The sequence below is a fragment of the Mercenaria mercenaria genome, chromosome 16 (genome assembly GCF_021730395.1).
Source record: "Mercenaria mercenaria strain notata chromosome 16, MADL_Memer_1, whole genome shotgun sequence".
NCBI classification, from domain to species: Eukaryota; Metazoa; Mollusca; class Bivalvia; order Venerida; family Veneridae; genus Mercenaria; species Mercenaria mercenaria.
The window spans coordinates 31,585,343-31,604,554 of record NC_069376.1 but is presented as its reverse complement, the minus strand read 5'-3'; the positions used below and the strand labels follow the sequence as shown (position 1 = coordinate 31,604,554).

The window sequence follows — 19,212 nt, the reverse complement described above, 5'->3', positions numbered from 1 at the left end:
GCCCTTCAGTCAGCATCTTTTTGGTTAGCACCCCTTTTAACAGTTAATGGTACTGTCCAAACTGAAAGATGGACAAGTTCATTACAGAAATTTAGAAGGTTAATGGTTAAAACTTGAGAAATGGTGGTTATCAGTGCATACACAACGTTACCTGGCTGCATATGGTATGACATGAACATAATTTTCCTGGACAAACAGTGGCGCTATGTTGTAGTCGTGGAAGAACAAGTCCGACTTATCATTCAGCGTCATTCTATTTGTTTCCTCACCTCCAACAAATACTTTCCGACAGACATCAAAAGGTCCCTGCAAACATAAAATTTAATTGGATAAACCAGATCTGATATAACTTTTTCTCATAAAAAAATGTCCTCTTTTTTTCCTTTTTTTTCTCATTTAACATCACGAGTGTGAAATATAGAAAAAGTGCCTCTAGTCGCTTTTCAATAGCACCAATATTTGCTATAGTGGTACTGGAAGGCATTATAACAATTTACAGCTGATCAAAAAAAAAAAAAAAAAAAAAGAATTTCTGCTAAAAAATATGATTTCAAACCTTCCTTCATTTTTTTCTTAATTTCCATATGAAGTCTTTTCTTTAAAAGATACAAGAGGAATAAATTTCGACAATCTGTTTAGTTTTTGGTTTTAACCCCATTTTTTTCGGCAGTATTTTAGTTATAGAACAGTCAGCAATTACCCTAACCAATGTTCCTGGATACCAGTGCTACTGTTTTCCGCAAGTAACTGGCAATTACTTCAAATGAATCAGAGGTGGAAGATGAATGCTTTCAGACACGATGTCTTTTACCAAATCGTCACCAAGAACATAGGCCTTGCATGGGCATTGAACTCATAACTCCATGGTCCGTAGATCTGCGTTCTCTGTACTGATCTATGTAAGCGTCTGTAGTCTGAACAGTTCTTTGATAGAACATAATGCCTCCTGAATAACTTTACCTCTGTGAAAATTTATCTGCAATGTGTATTTCATTGTAAACAGAAACCTATTTACCAGTTTCATATCTTTCTTTGCATGTTGAGCATCGGATTTCACTTGATCATACGTAACAGCCTTGTCAGCCGCTGTCCACAGTGACAAATTGTGTATCACCTATTAAAGTAGAACAAAAATATTTTGCCATGAATCGGCAACAGTTCATTTCTTTCATAAAAATTCAGCGAATCAAACTATTGTTCAATTATATCAATGTCTAAATTTGCTTAAGTCCCTGAATTTATGAAATTTAATCACTTTAATGAAGTTGTGAAGCGTTATTTGAAAGGGATTTTTAAAATAAAGATTTTGACAACGGCAGGGTCTCTGTTCCATTCATTGGGTTCAACGTCACACCGGCACAAATATAAGTTTGGAACTGGTGAAAAATCTAAGGTGCTCCTCCTGGCATTATTCATCCAATATGGGCACCAGGGTAGAGCCATGGACCTTCCGTAAACCAGCTTGGTTTCCTCAAAAAGAAGAATTCTAAACCCGAAATGAGGTTTTGAACCAACAGAAGTCAGGGGCAAGTGATTAGAAATCAGCATCAATGGCCTCTCTCTGCCCCTCAGATAGTTATCGAGATGGCTCTGCTGGAAATGCTATAAACCTTTACCTTGCTAAATTTCTAAAATGGACTGGTCCATCATTCAATTTGGGCAATACAATTTATCATTCAAATTTACTAAGAATTAAATAGCAAATGGTTCAGACCATGATCAGCCTGCACAAATGCACAAATGTGCAGGCTGATCTTGGTCTGCACTGGTCGCAAAGGCAGAATCACTTGCCGCCAGTACGCTAAAGGTTAAACAGAAAACTGTGGGTATAACATACCTGTCTCATATCTTGATTGGCTGCTATAATAATTTCATTCACCGCTGGAGGTGGAATTTTTAATCCTTCTTTAAATGCTATCGACATCACAGCAGCCTGAAACATGAAACGTTCTCTTGGTTTTGCTTTCAATTTGAAGCCCTGCTAAGTACTGTGTTAATTGTTTTATCAACATGAGCATATTATATGTATGTTTAGTAAACAGTAAGATAAAACTGCACTGTTTGCACAAATACAAGCAAGCAGAATTTTTATTTTACTTTCACTTATTTATCGTAATATGAAATTTACGGTAATACGAATGAAGATAACAGCAACATGACCTAGCAATGTACCAGAAGTCCTGTTTGTTTTTGTATTTAGTGTTATTTCCTTTTATCTGTGCAATCCTATTCCATTATAGCAAGTTTATATACTTGAGCATAATCGTATATCTCAACTAGTATTACTACAACTTCAACTCTACCTTTATTTGTTCCACTCTGGGTCGTTGAAATCGGAGATCGAAGCAATGGTTTGACAGTGTTCTCATTTTCGGATGGTTTCTGTCATTACACATTGTAATAATTGGTATCTTTGTGTTCTTGATGAGGTTTACCAATTCCTGAAAATAAAATCGGAGGTAAGTTACTGCTGCATATCTCTTCAACAAGCAGTCAATTTCAGTTTAAACTTTATTACTTTTTATCAATTACAAGGAAGTTCTCAACTACTCAACTTGATGACTGCTTACAGGACTTCTAACCAGTACTGGCACCTTGGTAAGTGGTTGTACAGATCAGGGTCACATTCCGCTCACATCTAGATTCGAACCGAATCAGAAAGTCTGACAATCCCCACACCACTGTGTCTCCCCAATGAAGATTTTAATAGTGGTTCCAGTCTGCTTGATTAGAAGTTTCACTTATAGGATAGTTTTGCATATCTTTCCTTTATATTGAATGAGACATTATAAATCTAACATTTTGTATATGTATAAAGCAAAGTGTGCTTGCAAAAATAGATTTCATCTCATTTGCTATATATCAGTTAGTGTGGATCACAGGGCATTGAGGAAATCCATAACGCTTGAAAATTCAATTATCTTCTGGTAACAGATCTTTTCAGGATACCAAATGTGAAGTTGTGCTAACAAATATGTATATGAATTTCATATAATACCTTTTCTTTTCCCCATTCAAACGGTTAAGTCAAAAACATTCTAATGTGTGGAAACTTTTTTTTTTCACTAGTATTACTCGATACACAGAAAAAAAACTGAAGAAAGCATTACTTGGTCAATTCAAAACCCTGAAAACCTCCCTCCATTCAATATCATCTATTTCTTACCCCTACACCTCCTCTGTCCTCGTTCCCACTCATCCCGTCTACCTCATCCATTATGAGACAGTGTTTGTGTCCATGTGTTGTGGACAATCCTGACCCAATGTAATCTACAATACTTGTATTGCCTACTGACTGCGAGACTACCTCCTTCAGACTTTTGGCATTTCTTGTATCCGAAGCATTCAATTCAACGTAAGAAAACCCTGCTTCCTGGAAGATAATATGAAACATAAATTACATAATGAGGCAGAAAAACTATTTTTAAATCAGTTTTTTCCTTACTTGAAGGATGTACACCAATATTACAAATAAACAATGCCTCAAAATTCATGGAAATTAGTCACCCATAAAAAATAATGATCTTTCAGTATAAACAAAATTAACAAGATGTTCCTGCCTACCCAGTTAGGAAAGTATACATTTGTCCATATACATGCCAGGGACAGAAACAACTGTTGTTCCCTACAGAAAAAACCTTGTCTGAAATAGCGTACACTTGCGTGCTGTCACTTGTACTAGCAACATAATGCTGCCATAAATTATATACATACAGGAAATGAATTAATATGTTTTCGCTGAAAACTTGTTTTCAGATCCTTTACATCATTCTGATTGTAAATGTTATTGTATATATTTATGTACATGATATATCTAATAAATACTGTTTAAACTAAATTACATACATACCCAAATCTATGTAACATCGAGACCTACTTTTAAATGTGTTAGGCAAGGAAAAGATCTTATATCTGCCTGTGAATGACAACCATTGGGACCGCAAGAATATTAATAAAGAAACTCTGCTTACACCCAGTATCTCAATCCATATGGTCCCTCTGGTATGGAAAACCTTGTCTTACATAGGCAGGTAAAATCATAAGGTATTTTTGTGCAGGTACAAATCAAATCAAAATACCAACAGAAGTAGTATCAGAATGTATGTCTTACCTTACAAACAATTGTTGCTGTTGTAGTTTTCCCTATACCAGGCGGTCCTGACAACAAAGCTGCTTTAAACCCCGCCCCATCACCACTCCCGCCACCTCCAAAGAATTTCCCAGTCACAGGTTTAACTCCAGCAGCTTGGTTTCTATGCCAGTTATTCAGCCAATGAAGTAACTTCTTAGCATTACTTTTATCACCAGTTTGACCAATAATCTGTTTCATTTGAGATGGTTTGTATTTGTCAACCCACAGTAACGAGGGCTGTGATTGGTCAGTTTGAACTTTACCACTTTTCACTGATTGGTCATTTTGCGAACTAGTTAATTCTGATTGACTGTTTGACTCAGATGAGGTATGCATTTTAGAATCACTAACACTTTCTGATTTTGATGGAGCGTCTCTCTTAAAAGAATCTAATTTTCCGGATGCCGTTTTTTGCAGTGAATTCTCCTGAAATAGATCAATTATAGGTAGAATTCAAATCAACAAGTTGTAACATAAAGTAGATGAGTAACTTAATTATGGTCTGTTTTAGAAGTCCCTAGTATGTAAAACTGGAGTAGATCAAATTTATTTGGAGTAAATGTATTTTGTCAAAATATTTCTCATAATCTTATCCAAATAAGTGTAATAGAATGAAATGAAAAGAACTTTGTTTACAAGTAGAATAACAACTTATACAAACGTTGCATCTTGAGTCAACATTTCTGTACAAAGTCTATACTTATTCAAATACAAATAACATTTATATCTTGTTTCGAAGTTTAAGTGAAAACACACGGATAACCAATATTCTCTGCCTATCTACATGAATGCATTATCATGATTATGGTACTATCTGTTACAAATTCTTTTACCACTGCAGTGTTTTCCCCTAAATAAAATTATTTTTGTTAAAATGCGGCAGTCACAAAGAATAAACATGTCTTTTCGCCTCAAATTTTGAACTCAAATCTCAAAGGACTAAATGTTTAGGGTTTTTACTAATTAACATCAACTTTGCTGCACAGTTAACATTTGTGTGTATACTGAATTCAGTAAGTAATATTTACTGCTGAAAAAGCTTTAAAATAACATTAAAATACCATTTAAAATACCATGATGCATTTCAATTTTTTTTTTCATTAACATTATGTAATGTTTCACTTTCTCCCAAATTTATGGAAATGTTTCTTAAATTTCTTCAAAAAAAAAATGATAAAAAAACAAGAGCTGTCACTTACGGTGACAAATGCCCCCGCAGCTCCTTGACCTATGACCTGGTGACCTTGACCTTTGACCTGGTGACCCTAAAGTCAGTAGGGTTCGTGTACTCAATAAGTACTATCAGCATGTGAACCTTGAAGGTCCTGGGTGCAGTGGTCTGCGAGTAAAGTGCCTTCATGCAAAAAGTTAACGTTGTGACGAACAGACAGACATTTGAAAACTAATATGCCTCCCTTCGGGGGCAAAAAAATTCAGAAACTACTTTGTCTTTAGCATAAGCTTACATATAACATTAACATTTAGCTGCTTTATCCCTAAATATAAATCTTATCAGTATGTTATGTACTACTGACTTTTTTAAAAGATTCCTCAGCTTGTATGGTATATTTGGACTTCTTGCCTGGTCGTGTTCTGATTAAATCTAGCAGCTGATCCTCATCAATAATCTTGGTTTTCAACGATTCTGCCTAGAATAAAGAATAAGTTCAAATCTGATATTTCTGGGTCAATCAAAATGTCCACAGAATATTTTATTCATGATACTCTGAATTACTTTAAGTTTCAAGAACTTATCACAGTGTAAAATGGGAAACTCGACAGACAAGAGAAGATGACTCTTTCTCAACCTGCAAGTTGCTGACTTTAACCCTGGTGAGGTTATAACAGTTTTGAACAACAAAATTATCCCAACTGCAATCTAAATCAAATACACTGCACTCATGATAAATCGTGGATCAATTTAACACATTTTGTGTACACCAATGTAATACGGTCACACTGTGGCTCAAATCTTTTAAATCTATATATTCTTAAAATCAAATGACCCAACAATTTCATCCATACATTTCAGCTTTACACATACAGCCGAAAGCTTTCCTGCCCATTTTACATTTTCACCTTTGCCGAGTAGTACTATATCAAATGTGCATGTAAATTTCTTTCTTAGGCTGATCAGCTCTACATGTATATGCAACAAGAGAATATTCCACAGAACAACAGTACAATCGCGATCCTACGAAAAGCCAAGGGACCAGCCGTTTTTATCGTAATATCGCATTTTTGTTCAATTGTAGCATAGGAAATTTCGCTATACAGCACCTTAATATCTACACATCGTAACCTGTGATATTTTAACATGTGATTTTCGAATCGAAGTACATGTATATGAAATTTATATGTACATCTAGGTTTACTATAAATCTTATTCGAATCTGAACTTAGATGGTATCTGGAATTTAAAACGGGTTGTTTTTTCTTCGCTTTTTATTCACTGTACATAAAACATATTTAGGGTACATTGTTGCACGAGAACAAAAAATCGCAATTGCTACCCTTTACTGAATTGTTCGGAATAATAAAACGACAATATACAGACGATCAGGACTTAAATACTTTTTTATTGTTTTTATGCAGTGATTGTTTGAGCTGTATAGATATCGAAGCAAGTGTGACTGGAATGCTATCCGATCTGATAGTTATAGGAGAAAAAACTAACCACTAACTGCTGTCATAGTGTACAGCGTATGTGTTTCGAATTTAATTACTAAGTTTTCACACTTTAATTACTGTTTACGACCAGCTAAATGATAGTGACATTTTCCACTCTAAAGCATTTTCACGCCGTTATGGAAGGTGTGAAAATTTAGACGATACAGGTATTCATAAAATCGCAACTTAAACAAGTTAAAAACATGCTTTAAGGGCATAACAATACATTTGTTGGAGCGCATTTTTCGCAAAATTGCATTTCCGTAAAACCGCGACTTTGTAACATAGAAATAAGAAGGAAAGCAGCCGGGACCACAACACCTTTTCGTAGTATACCAGTATTTCGTTAAATTGTGATTTGTAGCATCGAGAATGCACTGTATTTCATTAAACATGCATACTGTTTTCAAACAGCAGAGGTACTTAGATTCAGAGATGACTAAATGATTAGTTTTATCAATAATTAAGACCATTATCTGAAATGGAGTCGTTTCAAAAACTGAGAAATTATATACATCTCTTTTATCTTATCCAAAAACAATTCATTGCATTTTATTAGTAAATATTGCTACTAACTGAATATTTCAATCATTTCATAAATATTATGATGCAAAGTAAATAGGAGTTATGAACTGTTAATGAAATACTGTCAAGTAAATACATTTTTCTCTTGTAAAATTGTGGCAAGACATACACTGTTCAATGTCAATATGGTTCGACTCTCTGGTTGCCACTAGCAGCATTACAGCAGGTTTGCATTGTATATGTAAACAAAGATGCGTAAGATCCGAAAACACCAAAAACCAGGGCCAGACACTAACCATTTTGGGCCACTTGTCCGAAGAGCAGTTTCCGCTAAGTTTTTTAAATGAAACAGTTACTGGTCCCCCAAATATTTTACTGGTCCTTGTTGCTTTTCACTGGCCTCGGACGAGCAGACCAGTGTTAGTGTCGAGCCCTGTAAAACCAAACTTTACCTTTGACATTTTAGCCTGTCCAGGATCCCTGCCAGCTACGAGGTAGTCTGTTTTCTTACTAAGGCTTCCAGTAACCTTTCCCCCATATCTCTCCACCATAGACTTAGATTCATCCCTCTCAAATGACTCTAGAACTCCTGTGATGACAAACGTCAGCCCTTCTAAACAGTTTTCTGCTCCCTGAAAGATAAAATTCCAGTTAACATGTAGATGGAAATTGCGTCTATTGTTTAGATGAACATATAAAACTGTTACAAATGAACCATACAGGTAGATTTTAAAATAATTTGCCAAAATTGATTTTACATGCATTGAAATAGTCTATATTTTTATTAAAAGGTTCCTTTATTCTTTTCACCCTCAGTTTTGACTGTTCACCCTCTGACTTCCTGTCCCAAGGGTGAAGAAAAAACTGGGAACACCGCGTAACCCTAATGATTCAAGAATTTTAGGGTGGCATCATTTGACTCTATCAAAATAACATATGAATATTGTTATAATATGCCAAAGTGTTACTATTTTAAGATGTCAGTTTTGCCATCCCCCACCTCAGTTTACATATAAATCACTCGTTTCATACTTATGAAATAGATTACTCACATCAATTACATGTTAATCGCATAATTTCTTAGGTTACACCACTTGAATAGTCATAACTTTGCATATTTCTTCGATTTTCTGTGATATTTTTGTTTTGACAAGTTGTTGTTGTTGTTGAGATTTTTGGCAAGTATAAATGCAAACTTTCCATACATTTCCGTGTTTCTGGAGTCACACCACTAATATAAATTACTCTTTTTACAATGTTTAATCTTAGGAACATTCATTGTTACGGTATGATGGGTATTTTTCATGTTTTTGTTGTTTTTCTGTCGAACGGCAATTTTCTTTACTGGACAAGTCGGACATTGTAGCGCTGCCCGTTCAGTATTTTGTTTTCGTGATTATACGAAAATTACACATCTTTCATGAATGTATTGTATATGCAAATGTTCAGAATCAAATAATCTATTTATTTATGTCAATATTTCACCATTGTATAATGTAATATTCTTGCATTTGGCGTGGAACGGTAGACAGATTCTGCCGTTTAGATCGCTGGAACAGCAAAGTCAGGTTGACGTTCCTGCCTTCTGATTGGTCGAACGGTAGACCGGCACTCGCAGATTCCTATATATTTGAACGTTGGGTTCAGCCAGTATCGTTCTGGGTCACCAGTCAAATTGCCAAGCAACAAAGTAAACAAGTAGTTTGGTGACCGGCAAAATTCAAAACAAAGTCTAAATTAACTGAGATTGCCGTTTCTAGATAAATGTGACTGCCGTTCAAGTTAAATGCCATTTGATTATCTTTGTAACAGGGTTTCCTCTGGGTCAATTCCACTTTGCGCCAACGAATTCGCCAATCAGGAAAAGTTTGCGCCAGTGGCTCTCAAGTTGGAGCCAATAGTCTGTGATGGGCAACATACCATTTTCTTTTTCAATCTCTTTTTTCATTTGATTCTTTACAGTAACCATGCAATTTGCTCTTGAACCAGTCTATCCTAATATCACATTAAATAAATCAAAAATAGTTTTTAATCTTCTCAACCATTTTCAAGAACATTTTCTAAACAAAAGTAACTGCTCAATCTATAAAATTATCCCTTTATATAGTTTGCCATTTTTAGTTATTTCCCTTTAAGGGTCATTTTCACTAATAATTTTTTTTAAAACATGAATATTTATCCTAATATCGCACTGAATCAAAAAAAAGTTTTTAATCTTCTCAACCATTTTCAAGAACATTTTCTAAACAAAAGTAATTGCTCAATCTATAAAAATATCCCTTTATATAGTTTGCCATTTTTAATTATCTCCCTTTAATGGTCATTTTCACTAAATAATTTTTTTAAAAACATGAATATTTATCCTAATATCACACTGAATCAAAAAAAGTTTTTAATCTTCTCAACCATTTTCAAGAACATTTTCTAAACAAGAGCTCGTCGAACACGAAATGCCCCCCTTGATGCATTTAGTAATTGCACAAGGAACAGAAATTATATGCACACTGTAAATATGTATACGTAAACCATGTGACCCACAGGGCGGAGCCATATTTGACCCTTGGGGAATAATTTGAATAATCTTAGTAGAGGATCACTAGATGATGTCATATACAAAATATCAAAGCCCTAGGCCCTGTGGTTTTGGACAAGAGGTTTTTCAAAGTTTTTTCCTATATAAGGCTATATAAACCATGTGACCCTAGGGGTGGGGCCATATTTGACCCCAGGGAAATAATCTGAACAATCTTGGTAGAGGACCACTAGATTTTGCTACATACCAAATATCAAAGCCCTAGGCCCTATGGTTTTGGACAAGAAGATCAGAAACCATTTAACTGTTCCTGGCCAATGTGACCTTGACCTTTGACCTAATGACCTCAAAATCAATAGGGGTCACCTGCTGGTCATGACCAACCTCCCTATCAACTTTCGTGATCCTAGGCCTAAGCGTTCTTGAGTTATCATCCGGAAACTGTTTTACTGTTCAGGGTCACTGTGACCTTGACCTTTAACATACTGACCTCAAAATCAATAGGGGTCATCTGCTGGTCATGGCCAACCTAACTATCAATTTTCCTGACACTAGGCCCAAGTGTTCTTGAGTTATTGCCTGGAAACCATTTTACTGTTCCTGGTCACTGTGACCTTGACCTTTGACATACTGACCTCAAAATCAATAGGGGTCACCTGCTGGTCATGACCAACCTCCCTATCAGCTTTCGTGATCCTAGGCCTAAGCGTTCTTGAGTTATCATCCGGAAACTGTTTTACTGTTCAGGGTCACTGTGACCTTGACCTTTAACATACTGACCTCAAAATCAATAGGGGTCATCTGCTGGTCATGACCAACCTCCCTATCAACTTTCATGATCCTAGGCCCAAGTGTTCTTGAGTTATCATCCGGAAACCGTTTTACTATTCAGGGTCACTGTGACCTTGACCTTTGACATACAGACCTCAAAATCAATAGGGGTCATCTACTGGTGATGACCAACCTCCCTATCAACTTTCATGATCCTAGGCCCAAGCGTTCTTGAGTTATCATCCGGAAACGGATAGGTCTACATTCCGACCGACCGACCGACCGACCGACATCTGCAAAACAATATACCCCTCCTTTTTCAAAGGGGGGCATAACAAAAGTAATTGCTCAATCTATAAAAATATCCCTTTATATAGTTTGCCATTTTTAATTATCTCCCTTTAATGGTCATTTTCACTAAATAGATGTTTTTAAAACATGAATATTTATCTCTTTATTCTTTTAACTTTTTATTTCAAAATTAATTTAGGTCATTTATCAAAAACAGTGTTGTTTTATATTATTTTATAACTTTTGAAAAGCTTTTTAAAATGCTTAAGTTTCATTATATATATATAAATAAATTTCTATTTCCTTTCATACATACTACTGTATAGCGAAAATACCACCTACAGGTATTATTAGCACTTTGTTTTGAAGCTCTGGGGTTGAGCTTTTTAAAATTATCCCCCATGTATCAATGCTTTACGTTGGGCATGTAAAAGAACCGAAAGAACTGCTTTAGTTCATTTGTATCTCAAAAATTCTCCGATTGAAATTATACGACCGCGACTGAAATTTACGAACGCGAACGCGTAGATTTATTTAACAACGCTTGTGCAAAATTTATCTATTTAGGATCGGAGAATATGTGTATCTCTTGATCGCGCTTTGACGTGTCATTATTTCCGGCATTTTCTCGGTCTCAATTACTTCGGCGAATCGGATTGTCATTAAAATAATCTGTTTTATCTCGCGTTTTTTTGCATCATAAAAAAGGTGGTGCATTAGACGAAGCGCGCAGCTAATATTTCGTTTCATTTGTTTTCGTGTAAGTAGGCGGGGCTAAATATGGCGAATCAGATTGACTGATAATCGTTCTTGCGTGGAGGAACGCTCTAGTGACTCGGCGAAGTTTTAAATTATGCCCCGAGGTGTAAATCGATATTGACACGTTGTGTATTGTCTTCGTGTAGTGTTAAATATCGGATAATCCGTTATTACGTCATTGAGAAAGATCAGAAGATCAGATCGACGATTATCTTGTAGGCGCCAATGAAATTCGCCAATTGAAGATTTTTAGCGCCAGAATTTACATTTTGTCGCATTTGGCGCCATTGGCGACCGACAGCGGGAACCCTGTGTAACTGAAGTCTTTGCCTGGCGTTCACGTAAGTGCTGTACTGTAAATCTATTTAAATGGGTTGTGTCCAACGTTCAATGAGGAAAGTCAAAATACCGCTCGCCAGTATAATGTAATAGTGCCGTTCTGAATTAGATCTAACAATACCGTTCGCAAAATGCATTTTTCTGCTAGGAAGTAAAACCTGTTAGAATGCCGTTCTGAACTAGAAATACCGTCGGTACATTCTGCTACATAGTAAACACTTGTTTTAGATGCTGTTCTAAATAAAACTGTGTTGATTTCAAATCGACTTCCGTTATGTTGTCATCCTAACGTAAATATATAGAGTGACGTTGCTAACAATATACATTCATTTCCACACGTAAGAGGTCTACTGTGGTTGTAAGCTGGCTCCATTTTAAGCCTTGCTGATAGTTACAAATTTTTGCTTTAACAATTAAATGCTGAAACAATTAAATGCTTGAATGGTCTAATGCTTCAACAGATGTAAAACTAGTTAAGTTCAACCTACCTCTGGTATCTCCTTGGAGCCAAGTGCCTGCGGACCAGCCCGGTTCAAGTAAGACCTATACCCAGTTCCACCTTTATGACCTGGTGTCTGGAAAATACAGCTGGAGTTCAAAACATAACAATACAATTGTATTCAAGATTCATGTTACTGTACATGCTGTACATGGTTCATATAGAACATCTGAGGCAAAATTCAGATAATTTTTAAAGATTTGTAGAGTAATTATTTTAATTTTTCAAGGATGTCTTTTCTCCAAAACCATGTCTTGTTAGTCCTAACAACTTTGATCAAATAATGGAATTATGGTAGAAATTGCAGTCTATGAAAATTGCACTAAATTGTGGTCAAAGACAACCAGTTATGCTATTGCATATCTAAGCTGTAAGTAAGAATATACAATGTCTTCATTTATTCTACTTCAAATTTATTCCATACAGACATAGCAAGTTGCTGAAAGATCATTTTTCAAGTTCTGGGTGAAATTCAGTTTTCTTCAAGTACATGTACTTTTTCATTTTTTTCAACCCTGCACTGATGCCTAAACCTTATGTCTTCAAAGGTTTTGTTTCGTTTTTCAAACTTCTTCACTTAGTTAATATAACTACATCATATCATTAATAATAAGTTTAGTGCATTGCAATAGTACGCATATGAAAAAAACAACACTTTTTCTCCAATAAATAAATTTCTTAGCAAATTAACTGCTGAACTAAGAGCATCTACTTCCACATTACTATGTTAAGTCTTCCCATTCATTCTACCGACGCTGCACTGATTTCCAATTATACACTCACAGGCAGACAAACATGCATTAAATTTCATATAGAATGACCACATACATTTACTCTTGATGTAGGCAATTTATATTACCTCAGAATCAGTTTTAGCCGGACTGATTTTCTTCTCGGCACTCCCCGTTTTACTTCTCCCTTTATCTGGAGTTTTCTTCGGAGGGGTGTGTTTATCAGGCCTAGTTGGAGACTCCTTAGGCTTTGTTGGAGATGTGTCAGATTTTCTTTCAGTCCTATGCATAACAAACTCCATTTTGGCTTTCTTTGGAGAGGGCTGTGGAGATAAAATAATTAATACATATATATTCTAACAATCTGTGTACTTACGTCTGTTAGATACAGGACTGATTAAATATAAAAATTCAATTTTGAAGAATACAGAATTCAACAACTGACATCAACACCAATGTATTGTAAAATCTGTACTGTGCATCTATAAACGTTTTTTTCATGAAACTTTCCAAATTCAAATGTTTTTAAACTTTCAATTGTTTTCATTGCTTCTTATTCTTCGACTAGTGTTAAATCTTACAGATTTCAGGCTGTTAGATGTATGTGATTGTGTTTTTCAGATGAATTTTATGACTGTGTAAACTGTTTTTTAATACTGAAAACACTGACTTCTTTTATCTTAAAAGTGACACAAACAATTGCTTTCTTTTCAAGTGTGTGTGTTTGAAAGTAAGCTTTATCTTAATCACAAGTACATACTGTGAAACTCATCGTTCCAGTACCGAAGGCTGGAGCACCCCGATTTGCTCCAGTACTTCATTTTGTCCTGGGCTGTTTTCCTTGTATATTCTACAGGTGTTTGAATTGCCCATAACCCTGAGTAACTTGAGCAGTTTGCTTGGTCACTTGCGACCTCTAGCGATTAAGAGTTTTACTGTATTATTCAACTGCACACCCCTTCATGAAACATGCCCTTTATCAAATTTAGTTATTATACTTACCTAAATGTCCCTTCCTGAAATGTATGCCTTATAAAGTTTACAATAACCTCAAATATATACCAATATATCCCTCCATGAAACCTGTGCCTAACCAAACTTACAGTTATCTTTAATATTTACCCATATATCCCTTCACACATCCCTTTATCTCTAATACTTGCACACATATTAATTGAGCCGTGAAAAAATCAACATAGTGGCTTTGTGACCAGCATGGATCCAGACCAGTCACCGCATCCGCGCAGTCTGGTCAGGATCCATGCTGTTCGCTAACATTTTCTCTAATTGCAACAGACTTTGAAAGCGAACAGCATGGATCCTGACCAGACTGCGCGGATGCGCAGGCTGGTCTGGATCCATGCTGGTCGCAAAGCAGCTATGTTGATTTTCTCATGGCGCGGCTCAATTCACGAAAGTGACCCTTATCACATTCACTACTGCCCCGAAAAAAATTACCCTTTTAGAATCAGGTGTATCAGCTACAAGGATGCCATGTTTTTTCTCTGGTGAGATCACAGACTGCTTTGCTTTATTGGCAAGTTTGCTTGACAGACTGGTCTTCTCTGAAATCATAAATCAAAACATAACCGAAACGGAAAAGTTACATTGATCTGAAATCATGCCCTGAAGCACGACAAAATGAACAACATCAAGTCCTGCTGATAAAGGCTTCCATGTCCACAGAATTTTGTGAATGATTACACTATTTCAAACACAAAACAGTATCATTTAAACAACTTCCTATTACTGCTTTCAAACACTGGCAGGGTCTTTTTTTTTGTCTTCTATTATGCAAGGTTGGTGAGACTGGTCGAGGGGGGGGGGGGGGGGGGGGGGGGGGGGTATATTATTTCATTTTAGGTTAATTGTGAAGCAAGTTCTACAACTTGTAATAATCACTCTAGACACCTCATTCTTGATGGTATCCATCGCCAAAAGGGTATGAGAAAAGAGAAGCCAGTTTCCCTTTTGATGCTGAGCACCAAGCAAGGGAGCTACTACTACCATTTTTCAGATCTTTGGTATGAAGTGGCCGAGGGTCAAACCCATGACCTCCCCTACTGAAAGCGGACCTTTTACCACTAGGCTATCGATACTCGGTGTTTTGATCAGAAGAAAAAGACTTCTATAGTCGACAAGAAATCTTTCCATTTAACCCTCAGGGTTCTCGCCAGGCTATTATCGCCTGTCGCGTGCGACATGCCTTCAGACTGAGTTGTATATTAGACATCCCTTATTTCCCCCATCATCCCTTAATTGCCGAAGCGACATGTCATAAAATCATCCCAATAAACACCCCGATTAATTCGACAGTGTATTCGAAAAGCTTCCACGTGCTACCCGATAGTTTAGGTAAAGCGATGCCAGTTAAGATAACCGATAAACCAATGACAGCTTCCTATATGTGGAACGTGTGACGTAAATTTCATCGTAGCTCCGCCTTTAAATCCTTTGACAGGCGGCATCTTGTGATGTGTACATGAAAGTGACTGTTTTCGCAAGTTTTAAGATTATACATGTCATTAGATATAATAATGACAGATGATTCAACAATTATCGTCCGAATGTTTTTCGCAATCAAGGAAAGACAATGTAAGGAATTAAGTCAAAAATTGTGCAACACGGTAAAATGCTTTTGAACAATTATCGCCGTAACATTAATGTTTTTCACATGTATGAAATGTGTTTTCTCGGGCGGAATACCGAAAAGACAATGCAAGAATTAATGTTTTCTGTCGTCACTTTCAAAATAGAACTTGTAGAGAAAAGTTTGAAATACCCTCTGTGCATTATTTCAACACGAACGGACACTTTGGTAGAACCACCGACCTTCCGTAAGCCAGCTGGATGGCTTCCTCACATGAAGAATTCAACGCCCCGAGTGAGGCTCGAACCCACATCGATGAGGGGCAAGTGATTTGAAGCCAGCGACCTTAACCACTCGGCCACGGAGGCCCCGGTCACAATTTCAGAATCCCTCCCAGCGACGCCAAATGGCCATTGATCCAAAATGGAAACCAGCGTTTCCCTGGATGACAGTCTCAGATTGTGTTGTTTTACATGTATGTACAATGAACAGTTGACATTTTCAAAAACTTAAAATGGATAAGTTTTCAGCAAATAAACTCCACAGAAATAGAAGACATAAACTTTAAAATACAAATAGATCTGTGTGCAGTGCTAAAATTGTGTTGTTTTATGTACAATAAATAGTAAATGAACATTTTTAGCAACTTAAAATTGATGAACTTTTAAATGTCATTCAGCAAATAACTCCATAGGATTTTTATGACCTAATATCTTTTCTTGTTGTACATGTAAATGATGCTTATTAATCACTGAAAATACCACTATTTTCTGGGGTAACCCCCATGCAGGAGGGGACACCCCTCCCGCACCCACCCCTTTGCTCGTCAAAAAATATCCTTCTGCAACATGCCTTCAGAAAATCCTGGCTAGAACCCTGACCCTTATATTGCTGGACATGATTGGTTCTGCCTTTGCGACCAGTGTAAATCATGATCAGCCTGCACATCCATGCAGTCTTATCATGATCTGCACCGTTCCCCATTCAGTCAGTATCTTTTGCACTCTGAAGAATCACATGACCAAAATAATCTCTAAACCAAAATAAATCTATGAATAATATGGGATAAAACTGAAGCAACTTTTGCTGTAAATCTAAAATACATCCTATCATATGGCTACATAGATGTATCCTGAAACTACATAGATTTCACTCATAATCACTTTCTGATTATCTAGAACACTTCAAGAAACCGACACTTCTTATTTTCCTTAGTGTTTGTAATTACAGCATATCTATCAGTATTGTCAACTACATAATAATTTAAAGGCAAAGAAAATCTCCTATATAAGTGACCCCCCTCAAATACCAGACTTTTTAATCCCCAATATACAAGATCCTGTCTGGTCCAGTCTGATAAGGGTCCATAAAACCCCTGTAGACTTGACATGTAGCCTAATTATTGTCAGAGAATCATAAATTTTATTGCCTACAGGTAAATTGGTTATTTCCTGTGTTTTGCATTTTATTAATTGAAATGCTTTTGTTTTTTTAGTCTTTTTTCAGCATGTACACAAAATTATTTTAATTGATAAGATACTAATTTTGATTGCTCAGTCATGTTGAGTAATGTCCTGGCCAATTAAATTATAACTCTTATAGCAAAGCGTTTCTCACTATAAAATAATTATTCAAAACTTAATAAGAGAAATTACAAGTTTGTTTATTCAATGATTATGATCTTTTTATCAAAAGTAACAAAATAAAAACAAAAAATAAAGATAATTGCTGGATTTTATTAGAAATTAAAGAAGCGTTCAGTTGCATTTTTAATAGATAAAGAAGGTATATAGACAGAAGGATGTTATATATTAAAAATGCTTAATTCCTCTTGTGTTGTCTAAATAATGTTAACTTTCTTTTATGTATAATAAAATCCAGCAATAAAGATATATCATTGTTCAAAATACACAATAATTTATTACTTCTAAAAGCTATGTGCCTGAATGCATTTTTTATATTTTTGATAATAAAAAAACAGCAATAATGAGATGTAATTGTTAAAAAACTTACTTTATTAAAAATATTATAAAACACTGTTGTATCTTATCGCTTTGTTTATTTAGCCCTAATTCAATCAAGCTTTCTCGTTATAAAGGTGAGAACTGATTTGCTATAAAGGTGAGAAATATTACCTGCAATTTATTTACTGCACAGTAGCTATACAGTAGCTTATTATGATAAACAGAAGCAAGTCTACCAATGGTCCTGACTTGTGTATTGGCTCTTATCGCCAATACGCAGACCTTATCATCTCCATAGGCCACATACCAGGCATACCAGAATCAGTGTCTTTAAATTTAACAACTTTCACTAATCGTATGTTAGGCCAAGGATAAATTTCATATCTTATCATGGTAGGAAGTTTATTCATGTTCTTCAAAATATAACTTTTGTTTAGAGATTATTCTGATCATGTGATTCCCCACAGTGTTTTGAGCGAGCACCCTTTTTAACAGTTAATGATACTGTCCAAATTGAAAGATGGAAAGGTTCATTTACAGAGAAATTTAGCAAGGTAAGGGTTAATTAGCTAGAAAATTTGTAAATATTCACAATTAAGACAAACATGCTAAATACATAATGTAGAAGTAAATGTTGGCATTTCGTTGTTGAAACAAATGTCTTGACTTGGGGCCTTTTTAATGAGATCAGTACAAGGATATGAGCAGGGTAGTGATTTTTGTGTTTGTTTTGGGTTAAATGCCGTTTTTTCAACAGTATTTCAGTTATGTAACGGTGGGCAGTAAACCTTTCCAGTGTTCCTGAATTCTGTACCAGTGCAAACCTGTTCTCGGCAAGTAATGCCAACTTCTCCACATGAATCATTTCAGACAAGCCTTTTATCAAATCATCACAGAGAACATACTGTGAAATCATTTAAATTCGCTGGCATGAAATTGCGCAAACGTGAAGGACTGTTTCGCGCGGGTTTAAATTCGCGCATTTTCAATTTTAGAAAGGGAAAAATATAATAAATAATAATAATAGCGCGGTCTTAAATTCGCGCATCGGTCCTAGTGCGAATTACGCGAAAATTCATCTTACGCGAATAAAAATGATTTCACAGTACTCCTCACCCTGGGATTGAACTCACAATCCCGCAATCCTTAGATCTGCACTCTCTTTGCTAAGTGGGCAAAAGGTAGTGAAAGGAATGTGTGTGTGGCTGGAGTGGAGGGGTGGGGGGAGTATATATAGGAGTATTCAATATTTTATGGTCTCTGGAAAAAATACAAGCCTTGAATACTTACTGGGTGTATATTAAAAACATGGTTACCTTTTTCTTCCTTCACAGGTTTACTCTCCTCTTTCTTGTCCTCTTCTGTTTTCTGCAACAATATTCACATACAAAGTCTGTTTTAAAATCAC

General features: G+C 35.8%; 1 protein-coding gene across 1 annotated transcript in view; it reads right to left on the bottom strand.

Annotated features, from left to right (window-relative positions):
• LOC128549584 (replication factor C subunit 1-like) overlaps nt 1–19,212 on the bottom strand; it is a 35,021-nt gene that overhangs the window by 6,572 nt on the left and 9,237 nt on the right. Inside the window, exons 7-18 of the mRNA XM_053526584.1 lie at nt 19,121–19,172; nt 14,709–14,815; nt 13,379–13,573; nt 12,509–12,595; nt 7,780–7,959; nt 5,668–5,781; nt 4,112–4,558; nt 3,167–3,373; nt 2,304–2,441; nt 1,838–1,933; nt 1,016–1,114; nt 152–306 (exon numbers count right to left, since the gene is read on the bottom strand). Coding sequence (XP_053382559.1) covers nt 152–306; nt 1,016–1,114; nt 1,838–1,933; nt 2,304–2,441; nt 3,167–3,373; nt 4,112–4,558; nt 5,668–5,781; nt 7,780–7,959; nt 12,509–12,595; nt 13,379–13,573; nt 14,709–14,815; nt 19,121–19,172 — 1,877 coding nt within the window. The remainder of the gene's footprint in view (nt 1–151; nt 307–1,015; nt 1,115–1,837; nt 1,934–2,303; nt 2,442–3,166; nt 3,374–4,111; nt 4,559–5,667; nt 5,782–7,779; nt 7,960–12,508; nt 12,596–13,378; nt 13,574–14,708; nt 14,816–19,120; nt 19,173–19,212) is intronic.